At 38.9% G+C, this 13,194-nt stretch overlaps 6 protein-coding genes across 6 annotated transcripts; 1 reads left to right on the forward strand and 5 right to left on the reverse strand.

Moving 5' to 3' along the window:
* Positions 1-39: 39 nt before the first annotated feature.
* On the reverse strand, positions 40-1,635 carry SAPINGB_P005329 (uncharacterized protein; the record flags this gene model as incomplete). Its single annotated transcript, XM_032000043.1, has 1 exon — positions 40-1,635. The coding sequence occupies one exon, from the start codon at positions 1,633-1,635 to the stop codon at positions 40-42; it is 1,596 nt and encodes a 531-aa protein (XP_031855934.1).
* Positions 1,636-3,788: 2,153 nt separating this feature from the next.
* Positions 3,789-4,478, forward strand: SAPINGB_P005330 (uncharacterized protein; the record flags this gene model as incomplete). The annotated part of the gene is made up of 2 exons (XM_032000044.1): positions 3,789-3,920; positions 4,047-4,478. The coding sequence occupies 2 exons, from the start codon at positions 3,789-3,791 to the stop codon at positions 4,476-4,478; spliced, it is 564 nt and encodes a 187-aa protein (XP_031855935.1).
* Positions 4,479-4,723: 245 nt separating this feature from the next.
* Positions 4,724-5,479, reverse strand: SAPINGB_P005331 (uncharacterized protein; the record flags this gene model as incomplete). Its single annotated transcript, XM_032000045.1, has 1 exon — positions 4,724-5,479. One exon carries the CDS (start codon positions 5,477-5,479, stop codon positions 4,724-4,726), a length of 756 nt encoding a protein of 251 aa, XP_031855936.1.
* Positions 5,480-5,769: 290 nt separating this feature from the next.
* On the reverse strand, positions 5,770-6,675 carry SAPINGB_P005332 (uncharacterized protein; the record flags this gene model as incomplete). The annotated part of the gene is made up of 1 exon (XM_032000046.1): positions 5,770-6,675. One exon carries the CDS (start codon positions 6,673-6,675, stop codon positions 5,770-5,772), a length of 906 nt encoding a protein of 301 aa, XP_031855937.1.
* Positions 6,676-6,999: 324 nt separating this feature from the next.
* SAPINGB_P005333 (uncharacterized protein) lies at positions 7,000-8,901 on the reverse strand (the record flags this gene model as incomplete). The annotated part of the gene is made up of 1 exon (XM_032000047.1): positions 7,000-8,901. The coding sequence occupies one exon, from the start codon at positions 8,899-8,901 to the stop codon at positions 7,000-7,002; it is 1,902 nt and encodes a 633-aa protein (XP_031855938.1).
* A 239-nt stretch (positions 8,902-9,140) lies between these two features.
* SAPINGB_P005334 (uncharacterized protein) lies at positions 9,141-13,034 on the reverse strand (the record flags this gene model as incomplete). Its single annotated transcript, XM_032000048.1, has 1 exon — positions 9,141-13,034. One exon carries the CDS (start codon positions 13,032-13,034, stop codon positions 9,141-9,143), a length of 3,894 nt encoding a protein of 1,297 aa, XP_031855939.1.
* Positions 13,035-13,194: the final 160 nt, after the last annotated feature.

Raw genomic sequence — 13,194 nt, forward strand, 5'->3', positions numbered from 1 at the left:
TTTTTTTATTATTTTATTTTATTTTTTTTATTTTTTTTTTTAAATCTTACTCTTGAAGGATGGAGGAACCATGGGCTCGTAGACGGCCTGTGTCAAGTTATCTGATGGAATGGCAGAGTGATGGCTCAAATCACGAATGTCAAGGAAAGTTTCATTAAGCTGATCCACAGAAGTAACACCAAGCAGACGCATATTCATTTCAAACTCATCGCGAAGCAACTGGATAGCCCGACGGACACCCTTTTCACCATATGAAGACATGGCATAAAGGAAGGGTCTACCAATTCCCACACCCTTTGCACCAAGACATACAGCCTTAACAATATCAGTAGCACGGCGGATTCCACCATCAATGTAAACCTCAAAGTTCTTATCAAGGCCACGTGCGCGCAGCGCAGGCATGACTTCAGCAAGAACTTCAATGGCAGGTTTAGCAAACTCAAGCTGGCGGCCTCCATGGTTGGAAATCACAATACCGTCGATACCAGCCTCGGCAGCACGGATGGCATCTTCAACACGACCAACGCCCTTGATAAGAATTGGCATTTTAGTAATACTGCGGAACCAAACAAGATCTTTCCAAGAAAGAGCAGGATCGATAAAGGAAGAAATGGCACGCGCATAACCTTGACTGCGATCAATACCGGAACCAGTAATTTCCGAGCCGGTATCTTCTTCTTCCTCTTCTTCATCTTCCTCCTCCTGAACATTTGCTCCTTGAGCAACGTACTTGGCACGCATATCTTTTTCTCTGCGACCGAGTTGTGGGGCATCGACTGTGATGAAGAGACCTTTGATTCCACGCTTCTCAGCATGTTGGACAATCTTTTTGGTGATTTCACGGTCCATGTTGACATAGAGTTGGAACCATTGAGGTTGATCAGGCTTGAGTCGTGCGTCCACAATTTCATCAAAGGAACAGGAGGCAAGTGTAGGGATCATTTGAATCACATTTTCGTGAGCAGCTGCCCGAGTCAAGACCTTTTCACCATCTGGATGGCCGAGACGGCCCAGAGCAGTGGCTGTGATGTAAATGGGCAAAGAAGACTTGATGCCGAGTAAAGAAGTGGAGGGATCAACATGGGTCACATCAACAAGAACTTTTGGGCGAAACCAAATACGGTGGAAAGCTCGGTGGTTTTCGCGCAGAGTGATTTCGTCATCGGCACCTGAGGAATAGTATCCCCAGCCAGTACGTGTCATGACACGGCGTGCAACATTTTCAAAATCAAAAAGGTTGTACATTTGGTTAAGTGGGGGTTTGTTGTCATTATATTTGCTTCGGATAGCTTCATATTCAGAGTCTTCGTCATCGTCATCATCTTCATCTTCATCATCCTCTTCATTTTCGTCTTGTTTAGATTCAGCTTGTTTGTTTCCAGACTTTTGAGTTGTTGGAGGTGTACCAGTAACGGGACCTAAGTATGCTTCTTTGGGGAGAAGTTTATCAATGATATCTTTAGGATGGATAGTGTCAAACTTTGCAGTGGCATCTTTACCAGCGTAGCGGAGAATAATTTTTTGTCCACCTGGATGTTCTGGAAGGAAAGCAGTGACGTCGTAGACCTTGCCGTGAACAATGATCCAGACACTTTCAGGAGAGTTGTGTTTAGCGACTTCTTCGTAAGAGGGCATTTTTTTTTTTTTTTTTTTTTTTTTTGATAATTAGAGTAGTTAGTTATAATTATTATATATATAGAAGAAATAGAAAAAAAAAAAAAAAAAAAAGGAAGAAGGAAAAGAAAATTTCTAAGGATCTTTGAGGAGTATTTATATATTTATATAAATAGTTTAAGAGACTTTTTAATAAAAATTAAAAAAAAAAGGCAATTTGGACAAGAAGAAAATAAAAAGAGTGGGGGTATTTAATTGTTTTATTATTTATATATATATGAAATTTGAATATTTCTATAAAAAAAAAAAAAAAAGAGGTTATATAACCATATATATATATTTACTGTATATATATAATGGCGCAACAAGTAATTTATATATAAATAAAAAGTGCCATTTTCAAAACGCTCAGATATAGATAGATAGCAAGTAGTCTTAAAGTTGAAAAACAATTTTTTCTAAAGAAACCCTGCTGCCGCACGTCTTACTGGGAGACCCGGGCCGTTAAACCCACGGATTATAGTGACCCCCCACAGGTACCTAGTTGAGCTTATTGATTTAAAGATTTATACGTTTCAAATTGAGTAAAAATTTTTGGTTTTGATTTTTATTTTAAATTTATTTAAATTCAATTGTATATATAAATATTTAAATATCAATTCTGTTTGTAATTTGGAATTGTGGGGAGAGAAGTTATATTATTATAATTTTTTTTTTTTTTTTTTTTTCAGATTTCACATTGTGGCTGGTTGAATGGGTTCAAAGACTTATTAATTCTGACCTTCCACTAAGCGTTGATTGGACGGTCTCCAATGGAAAATTGTTGTTGTTGTTGTTGTTGTTGTTGTTGTTGTGGTCGGTACATTTTATATTTTTATTTTTTTATTTTTATATATTTAAAAAAAAAAAAAAAAAAAAAAAAAAAGTACCGAAAAAAAAAAAAAACATCCGACTCACGTGACATGTTGTAATTACACTTTGGTTACATTTATATATATTACTTTTATATTACACTTTTATATATTACAATTTTATATTACAATTTTATATATTTTGTTATTACAATTTAAGAAATTCGTTTACAGAGCCACCAGCCAAACAACAACGATAACAATTTTAATTTTTAATTTTTAATTTTCTTGATTTGATTTAATTTAATTTAATTTAATTTTTTTAATTTATTCCCCTGAAACTTGTTTGTATACTAAAAAAAAAAAAAAAAAAAAAAAAAAAAATTAGAAGAAGGGTCTTTTAATTTAATTTATCTTCATTTATTTTTTAAAAAGATAAAAAAAAAAAAGACATACATCTTACCAACCTTTAATATATACATATCTAAAAGACTTTTATTATTAGATATATATAATTTCTTATTTCTATAAAAAAAAAAAAAAAAAAAGAATTCAAAAATGGGTGCGTTTTTATTCTGATATATATATATATATATATTTAACACGTAAACTCATTATTGTTCAGTCAACTAATAATTCCTCACTTTTTTTTTTTTTTTCATAGCCCCTAGAACTACAAACTCACGTCCCTTAAATAAAAATAATCATAATAATCATACAACCATTGCTAAAAAAAAAGTCCAGAAAAAGAGCCCAACAAATGCTCTTGCAGCCAATTCTCTATATGATCGTATAGCAAAACCAACAGGATCAAAAAAAAGTGGAACCAAAAGATTATCATCATCATCATCAACATCTTCTTCATCTCCTGTCAAAACAATTTCATTTAAAGACTTTCTTTCTAAATCTAGAAATGTTAATTTAAACAACCAAAAAAATCAAAAAGATCATAAACTTGAAGGAAATGCATTATTTCTTGCAATAAAAAGTGCACAAAAACCACAAAAACTTGAAAATCAAAAAGCATCTAAAGATCTTCGTGTTGCCAAAATTTCATCAACAGTCTTAGGATCTCGTAAAAATGAAAAACATCCATTACAAAATCAAAATCAAAATCAACAACCCAAAAATGGGAAACAAGTCAAGCAACATCCAGAGACTAAGAAAAAATCTATAGGTTTAGCAAACACTAATGGAAATACTAACAATAATACCCAAAAACATCATCAACAACAATCAACACGTAAAAATACCAATACCTTATCTGCGAAACAACAAAAACCTACCTCCGATTCTGAAGAACTTTTACCCATTCAGTCAGCAATGATTCAAAATCTGCCCAAAACTCAATCTCAGCTAAACTCGGCTGGCCAGTTTTATATTAAAAACGCAAGTCTACCTCCCATACTTGTTCTTAACAACCTTGCTGGAGGAACAAGCACCGAAGATGTTCATGTATGTTATTTCAACTTATTATTGTTATTATGATTTCCCAAATCCAACCCCATCTCTTTCCCCCTTTCCCTCTTTCCCTCTTTCCCTTTTTTCCTCTTGTCTAATGTTTAATTTTCATTTCTACAGACAGTTGTGCAATCTATAGGTGCTGTACAACGGTGTCGCACACAAGTCCAACGTAACGGTACTGTGACTGCTGAAGTGGTTTTCCTAGACCGCAACGTTGCCGAAATAGCTGCGCGTCAGTTTGACGGCGCTCAAGCTGATGGACAAACTATTTCTGCCCAAGTTACCAAGATCCAAAGCATCCCAGATACAGAAGTATACGTGGGCATGTCACAATCAACCCCATCAGTAAATACTACCTCAGCAGGCCACTATGGAGCTCATGGAGTATCACCTGGAGTTCACCAAGGAATGGTGCCACCACACCACATGGGGGCAATGAACCCTCGAATGGGACAATCACATGTGCCTCAAGGACCTGCTGCTTCATTGGAAGACTCCATGCCTGGAGATATGGTGGTTTTACGACGTACTCGGCCAATCCGTCAATGATATATATATATTATAACATTATTATAATATGTATATATGTATTGAATTAATTATTATTCTTTTTTTTAAAAAAAAAAAAAAATTTCTTATATTTATTTAGACATATCAGTTATTCTTTAAAGACTTTTTTTTCTTTTTTTAACTGAAATTTGCATAAAAATATTTTTTAAAAAGGCCTTTAATTTCCTATATTTACTACCATATTTTCCACTTCTTTTATTTCTAATTCTTATTTTCTTTAAATATTAATTGCCCTCTTGCTTCTTAAAGTCCCGGCGGGCCTTGGCCATCATAAGTTCGCGTTGCTTGGCCAGAGTTTTTTGGCGTTCCTCCTTGCTTGTACTCCACTTCATTTTATGATCTGTGAGTTCCTTTTCCAACTGTGAATCACTCATTTCAAACGTTTTCCCAAGAGTCTTACCCTTCCCCTTATTATTATTATTATTATTTAAAGATGACGATGACGATGATATAACATTATAGTTGGGAGGGAACGGCAGACTACCAGTAGTCAAATACTTTTCAATCGTCGATTCAATATTGCCAGTCTGCTGTAAATCATACTCAATCTGCTCACGTGCCAAGTTAGGAGCCATGGCTGCAACAACCTCAATCATACTCTCAGTCACAGGCCGTCGATTACGGTGCTCAGTCGATTCTGCAGGAATATACCCAGTTCCAGATGATGATGGTGCAGATGATGATGAAGAAGAAGAAGAAGAAGACGATGATGGTGGTGCAGATAATGATGAATTGCCAGAAGCTTCTTCTGCAGTAACTCGGCGCAAATTACGACGACGGGAAGGCTCAGCGTTCCCTGAAGATGATGATGGGGATGATGATGAAGTGTCAGATTGCGGGCCAGAAGTAGTCCCGGATCCTGTTGGTGGTGGATTATCTCCTGTTACATTTTCTGCAATGATGAACCAGCGGATCACCACAAAGGCGACAACAACTGTAAAGAAAAAGGTGAGGGTAGAAGAATCCGGGCTTGGGGCCATTTTGAGTGAGATGGGGAAGATTTGGTGATAAAGATATAGGGTGAAAAGAAGGGTAAAAAATAGTGGTGGTGGTGGTGAACGAAATTTAATAAACTTTTTTTGTTTTATTTATATATTTGGTCCATACAAAATAAAATAAAAAATAAATAATAAAAGATATAAATAAATAAATAAATAAATAAAATAAAAAAAAAACACACACACACAACAAATTCAAACATTCAATGTAAAAAAAAAAAAAAAAACACCATTAGAGATAAGATATACCCGTTGCTAAGAATCCATTCTCATCAAATGAACCGGCACTTGAAGGCATTTTCCTGGGTCTTCACACTGTAAATAAAGTCCACAATCACATCTGACTCCCTTACCGAATGGTTGCCAAAATTGCGCCGAACCGCCTGCGCCAGCGTGGCCTTGGGTACTCGGTTATTACTCTTGCCGATCCGGTATGACCATGTTTTGCGGCCCACCGCACTGTTAAGCAAGTACCCGTTAAAACTCTGTGCTCCTAACTGTGGAATCTTATATGCAGCCTTGTACCGTCGTAACGCATCTACAGGTAAATCTTCAATCTCAGCTGTTGCTGCAATGTTGGGCTGCTCGGCAACCACGGCCGCTGCAGCCACTAGTGCAGCTGCTCCACATCCAGCTGAAGATGCGGTCGATGTAATAAGTCCGGAAGATGTCAGGGCCATACCTGGAGGAATCGTAACTGGTGTACCATTATTGTGGTGATGGTTATTACTGCTGTTCCCATTCACAGGCATCGTTCCAACCAGTGGCTGGTTCAATAAGCCATGAGTTTCAATCGCTACTACTGTTGGTTTTCCTAGTAACTCTATGGCCAACTCCCGACGCACAGGGTTCGCTGCCGATGATAGTCCTGCCAGAAACTCGTTGGCCTTATATGTAATTGTATTTGTTTCTAGTCCGCTGGGTTTGTTTGATGCTGAAGACGAAGAATTTGATGACCCCCTTTGAGTAGTCCCACTATGCCCAGTTCCCGTATCTCCAGTGTCATGTACATCTGGGGTCCCTGTTCGCGAATGTCCGGTGGACCCGTCTGCCACTACTGCTGCTGCTGCTGCTGCTGCGGTTCTTCGTGATGAGCGTGTGGACTTTGAAGTAGTTGCCGAAGAAGTTCCTCCAGCTTCTTTATCTGCATTTGAGCTCCGTGATCGGGATCCTGCCATGTTAGTAGTTAATCTTTCTGAACGTTTATTGTTTGTTTGGTTTGATTTAGTTTAAATTTAGTTGGTTTGGTTTGGTAAGTGTGAGGGTTTTAAAAACTTTTGACTGCTGCCTTTTAAAAAAAAAAAAAAAAAAAAAAATCCTCCCCCAGAATGTCCGTGCGGCGTCTTTAAACCGTACAGCAAACCGTGCGGCTCGCTTCTTCTTATTCGACATGCTCAAACCAAAATATAGCACCATTCATTTTCCCATTCAAACTATACAAAAAAAAAAAATAAGTCGTTTTATATATATTCAAAGTCTTTTATATTTATATATATTTAGGCCTAGCGTAGCCACCCTGCAAACCCGTCCTCAAAAATCTCCGTCTCTGCAACACTGCCCGAACCCGCCGGTGCCGTCTCATCTGTAAGCTCATCAAGATTCCGCTTCTGCTTCACATCATATAAAACACTGGTCGTCGTGTGTCCGTTCCCATCGTAGTTACTAAAGAATCGGTACGGATACCACGGCACCACATCATACAAGGACCCAACCGTACTCACAATCTGCTGCTCTAACCGACTAAACACCTTCACTTGACGTAGTGCGTAGTCTTCAGGCTTTTGTAGCCCGGCTTCTTGTAATAGTGCACCGAGTCCAGGAAGTGCAATGGCCATCAAGTGCTCGTCAACAAGCGTAACAGATAAATACTCAAGCGTCTTGCGAAGCTGTGGGACAACCTCGCCAAAAATCACCTCAAGCGTAGCAGCAGGCCCAAATAGTAGCTGCGTGTCAATATCCTCAGAGTCAAACACTGTTGCTGGTTTTGCAACAAGATCTGTCACGGTCTGTACCACGTCTGTGCCGGCATTATAGTTAAGCAGCTTAGAAACAAACCCAGTCGGCGCCTTTTCTAACGCATCACGTACTCCCTGGGCTCTGGCTGCTCGGTCCTTAAGTGGCTTGGCCATCGTCAACAGTTCCTGAACACATGAAGCTACTGTGTAATACTGATCTCGCGACTCGTCCTGAAGTCGCACCACAGCCAAAACATGTAGTCGTTTGAGCAAAGGTAACTTTGCTAGAGACTCTATACTCTTGCGCTGACACTTGACTAGTGACAAGTCGATCGATAGTCTCGTAATGGTCGGCACAAATTCGTGAAGCAAAAATGGTTGTATCTCTGTCTCTGCATAATATTCGTCGGCCCCTATAATAGTCAGTAAATCAAGGCTCTTAAACGAACACGAATCAAACAGAGACTCTGGTCTTGTCGCCTGCTTAAGTGTCACGCGCGTTGCTTCTAGTGCTAATGAACGTCCTCCAGACTCCTCAATATCATGCTCGTACTTATTGTCTTGTTCCAGAACTAGCTCGTATGATGACAATTGAGCAGACGGTAATGCATTTAGTGTCTCTAGTTTGGCATCCCAGCCATTTTCACAGCCAATGTAAATCTCGTGAGCACTGAAAATCCGCAGGTTTGGCCAATTGCTAGTCTGATCCACCACATACTTGAACCATTCCACGGGCATGGCCCCAAGCACTAGTAATGTCAAATTCTCTAGCACAAACCCAACACTGGCTGCTGCAGCTTGTCGCGCATCCGAGGGTCCCTGTCCAGACAAAATCAGCTCAAAAATCTCCACAACATTGCCCAGCTGTTGCAGTCGTAGTAGGTTTGCAACAACACTTGATGAGTCTCCAGTATCGTCCACAACCTTGGAAAAACTGTAAATATCATGCTCCAATTTTCCCACCGCACTTGTCTCAGTGCTATTTTTCCTCTTCTTCAACACAGGCGCTGCGTGTCGCACATCTACAGTCCTCAGCTCTGGGTACTGACCAATGACTCCCTCCAACACTTGTGTCCATCCAGCACCAAGCTCTGTCTCTAGATCCCTCTCCAGTCTCAGGTGCCGTATAAACTCGCTCCGGAACCACGACGCGTACTTTTGTGGTGCCACAACCGCCGCCCATGGAACGGCTCGCCACGTATAGTTGTTGTGCACGCGTGCACGTGCTTCATATGCTCGGGCTTCTCGCTGGGTCTCAAGAGGACCGGGCCCAGAACCAAATGCAATGCACCGGGACCATGCTAATGGAGCATAAACCTCTCGAAGCGCACGGCTCGTCTGGCTCAAAGCTTTAAGGTCATTCACCGATAAAAACTGGGCAATGGCCGTATGTGTTTCTGCCGAGAGCAATGAAAATGCAGGTAAATCAGTCATTTGGTCGCTAGTCATGATATATTAGTTTATATATATATCTATCAATAAGTCAATCAATTGAAAGTGTCTTTTGTATATCTTGCTTTAATATAAATGGGGAAAAGCAGAAAAGAGTTGTTATAATTTCCCATTGGCAGAAGACCTAAAAAAATAAAAAAAAATAAAAAAAAAAAAAAAAGAAAAAAAAGAAAAAAAAAAAAAAACGCCAAAGCCCACAAAAGTGGCGCGTAATCACATGACATAAGACTTAGTTTTTAAGATAACAGCTCTGGCCACACATCCCGTGCACAAAACTCAGCAAGAGCAAGACCCGAATCAGTCTGCGCCTGTTCCAGTAGTGTTAGGCATTGATCAACATTGAGCCCTTGAAATACACCTCTGCGCACTGCCATCCATACTCGTCTTCGTAGCACCACTGTGTGCTCAATCCGCGTCTTTTTCCACCACTTCGATCCTTGTGCAATGTCTAGCTCATAGCACCCCCCAGGCCGCCTGTACTCTTCCCACACTTTTTTAAACGTCTGCGGCAAAAACTGCAATTCAATTGGACCCCCACTAACCTTTCGAATCCTATACTCTTGTGGAGGACCTTCAGACGTCAGTTCCTTAGGAAAATATTTTTTGTGCTTTAACATGTCTGAAAACTTAATATTCAATCGTCTCAACTCTCGCTTCAAAAAACCAAAACACTGATCCAAACTGTACCCCTTGAATAACCCAACATCCATCGCCCTACACATCCGTAACCTCAACAAAAATATCCGCTTAATGCTATCAGACGCAAAAGTGTTGCCGTAAATCTCAATCATTTGCTGCATTGAGTAATTATTAAGCCTAGGTATCTTGTACTCCGCCCAAAGATCCTCAATCGATTCCAGATCTGGCTCCAGCTTAAACTCAGGCCCGGTATAAACTTCTGGGGTCGTCTCTCCAACGTTAAATTCTTCAGGAAATTTTCTCCAAGAAAGATATGTGTACATAGCTAGTTTCGAATTACTCTTGTGCTTCTCCAGCATACTCAAGCACTCATCCAAAGTGTAACCATTATGAAGCCCATTAAAAATAGAAAAACAAACTATACGTCGTATTCGTGGAGATTCCAAATTAACCCGCCACGTATCTCCATATAACTCATCAAGTTCTTCAAATGTTCTTCCAATTGTTGAAACATTGAGATGATACTCCTCCCAAATCTTTAAAAATGTTGATGGTTTGGAAATTGATGGGGGAACTGGACCTAAATAAACTCTACGTGGAGAAATAGTTTTTCTGGGGTGAACTTTAAGGTTTAAATGATTGTCAACTTTGTTGTTTGATGAATGGTTGGAAGAATCAGATAAAGATATAGAAGTTGAAGATGCTGAAGATGTTGAAGATGCTGAAGATGTTGATGATGTTGAAGATGCTGAAGATGCTGAAGGAGTTGAAGAAGAAGTAGATGGTGAAATTGAAATTGAAGATGGTGATGTCGATACCATTAATGAGAGTTGTTTTTTAACGGAAGAGTCTGAAATTTCTGAATCTGCCCTTCTCATCTCTTCTGGCGTTTGATTCTCTCCTAAATCTTGCTGCCCTAACTCTCTTGCCAAATCTTGCAAGTCAGGTGCTATACGTGTTCCTTGTGATATATCCTGAACAAGCTCACTTGGGTAACTTTGCTTGTTTAGATAATGAGAAAGAGACTGTTTTCTCTTTACCCGATGCTCTTCCAAAATATTTAGGCACTGCTCCAGACTGTACCCCCGAAAAAGGTTGGATTCAATGACTCGACATAATTGAATGCGCTTTCGTAAAGTTTGCTTAGACTTGGATTTATGGGTCCATGAGTCGCCTAAAGTTTTGCAAACATGTTCAATTGAATACATATTTAATCCCGGCTCTTTATACTCTTTCCAGATATCTGAAAATGAAGCTGGCGAACAGACAATTTTAAAGGAATTAGGATCGAAATTGGCGAAATATAACTCTTCTCCGTTGGTAACAGAAAGCTGAGTTTCTGGAGATGCCAATGGTAGAGTTTCTGATGATATCGATGATTCATCGACTATTTTTTGAGGAAAATCTTTTGTTGAAGCAAACGCATAGATTGTCGCTAATCCGGACTCCTTTAGCTTTTGATCCAAAATTTCAAAGCACTTTTTTAAAGAATACCCATGATTAAGCCCATCTTTAATACAATTAATTACTTTCTTTCTTCTTAAGTATGTGTTTAATTTAGAAGCACTGACCCATTTTCTATCTCCATATTTTTGGTCCATCTGCTCAATAGATAAATGGTTTAAAACGGGGGATTTGTATTCGTCCCAAACACTTTTCCAGCTTGTCATTCCATTCAAAAAATTGAATTCAAGCGGGTTTAGTTCAGGTAATGGCGAATTAATATCAAGTTCAGCTGGATACACTCCATTTTCAATGTACTGAATTATTGGGATTCCGAGTACACTTTGATCTCTTTCCAAAAAACCTAAACATTCTTGAAGTGAAAATCCTCTTTTTAAGCCAGTTTCTATCCCTTTACACAACAAGTACCGAGAATAATGAATCCCATTATTGAAAGTTTCCAAAAAAATTGCTCCCTTCAATGCAATGTACTTTTCGAGAGATATAAGGTTTAGTCCAGGAAATTTATACTCCTTCCAAATATCTTCAAAACTCTGTGGAGCAACAAGGAAATTAAAATATGAGAATCGGTCTAGATAGCTAGAAGCTGATAAAAAGCTGCACATGGATAGTTTAAGAGACTTCTTATGTTTTTCCAGTCTATCGCAACATTGATCCACTGTCAATCCTATCTGAATGCCTTCCTTAATAACTTTGACTAGGCGAATTCGACGATAATAGGTATTATATAAATTTCCAGTCCATTTTCCTTCACCGTGCTCTAAATCTAGTTTTTCAATAGAATAATTATCTTGATTTGGTATTTTGTATTCATCCCAAATTTCTTTAAAAGTCATGGGGCCATATTGAAACTGGAAATTAGGTTTAGGAATGGATGAGTTTGATATTGTTTCATTTGAACGAGTAGATGGTGAACTATTTAAAGGCCGAGAAGAAATCACCGAGCTGTTCGATGAACGCAGTCCTAAATCGTCCTTAAGCCCATTATCATCTAATAACTCGAGGGGTATCATTTTTTTTCTTGTATAAGCAAAAAATTGTAACCCAGATCGCTGTAAATCACCTTCAAACAGATCAAGGCACTCGTTTAATGTATATCGCTTGCTCAACCCAGTCTTAATGGCATTGTTGATTAGCATACGCTGGTGAAACGTGGGATGGAATCCATTAGGAATCCAGCTTTTGCCATATTTAATAACCATTTCTTCTAAAGAAAGCTTGTTGATACCTGGGTACTTGTACTCATTCCAAATATCTAAAAATGAGCGAGGTGAATGCATAAATTTAAATTTGGGAAGCTCTTTAGAATAAAAATCTTCAGAGTCCGTGGTTGGTTGATGCGCCAACTTAATTTTAGGAATCGAGGTGAAAATATTATCTTTTTGATAATAAGATAGGTGTATATAATTGGAAATGCCATACCTCTTCATGCATCTGTTAATTTCCAGTGATTTTACAACTTCTTCGGGAATGAGCCCATGTTTGCTGCACAGTCCTTTAACTTTACGGCAAAACCGTACGCGTCCCCGATAAAGATTTAAGTGTGCATTTTGAACCCATTTGCTTTCGCCATAAACCTCGTCCATTTGTTCAATCGAAAGGTCATTCAGTTTGGGATACTTGTATTCTTCCCAAATTTCAAGAAGTGACTTGGGAGCAGTTACAAACTTAAAGAGATGACCGGGGATAGCAGTAGTAGTTATTGTTGTGGTGGTAGTGATTGTAGTTGTCGTAGTGTCTTTAGTGGGACCACGAAGATTATGACTTGCATGTATCCTTTTGAAATTGGCGGGCTTTGAATCTTCGGAAAGCTGACGCTTAAGAGTAACTGGGCTGGTTTTTTTGATATCTGGAGAATCTGTTACTGAATCCGATTCGATGGTACTAGAACGGGAAGCAATCATACGTATCCGAGTTCGTGCAGGGGCCAACGCCAGTGTTGAAACCAAACGCGAGGGCGTTGGGCTTGGGGTTACTGTAGAAGCCCTAGAGGGATGATAATCGTTAGAGTTAGAAGAGGAAGTCATAATTCTATTTCCATTGTATGGAATAGAGCGAAGTTGAAAAAAGGGGTTGATGTAAAAGGTTGATATAAACAGTTGTTTGGATGTGTTGGTGATTAATAAATTGTTTTGGTGCAAAAGCTAAAAAAATACACGCGTGTAAAAAAAACATAGTCATGTGACC

Source organism: Magnusiomyces paraingens (genome assembly GCF_902498895.1).
Source record: "Magnusiomyces paraingens strain CBS 517.90 genome assembly, contig: contig4, whole genome shotgun sequence".
Lineage (NCBI taxonomy): Eukaryota > Fungi > Ascomycota > Dipodascomycetes > Dipodascales > Dipodascaceae > Magnusiomyces > Magnusiomyces paraingens.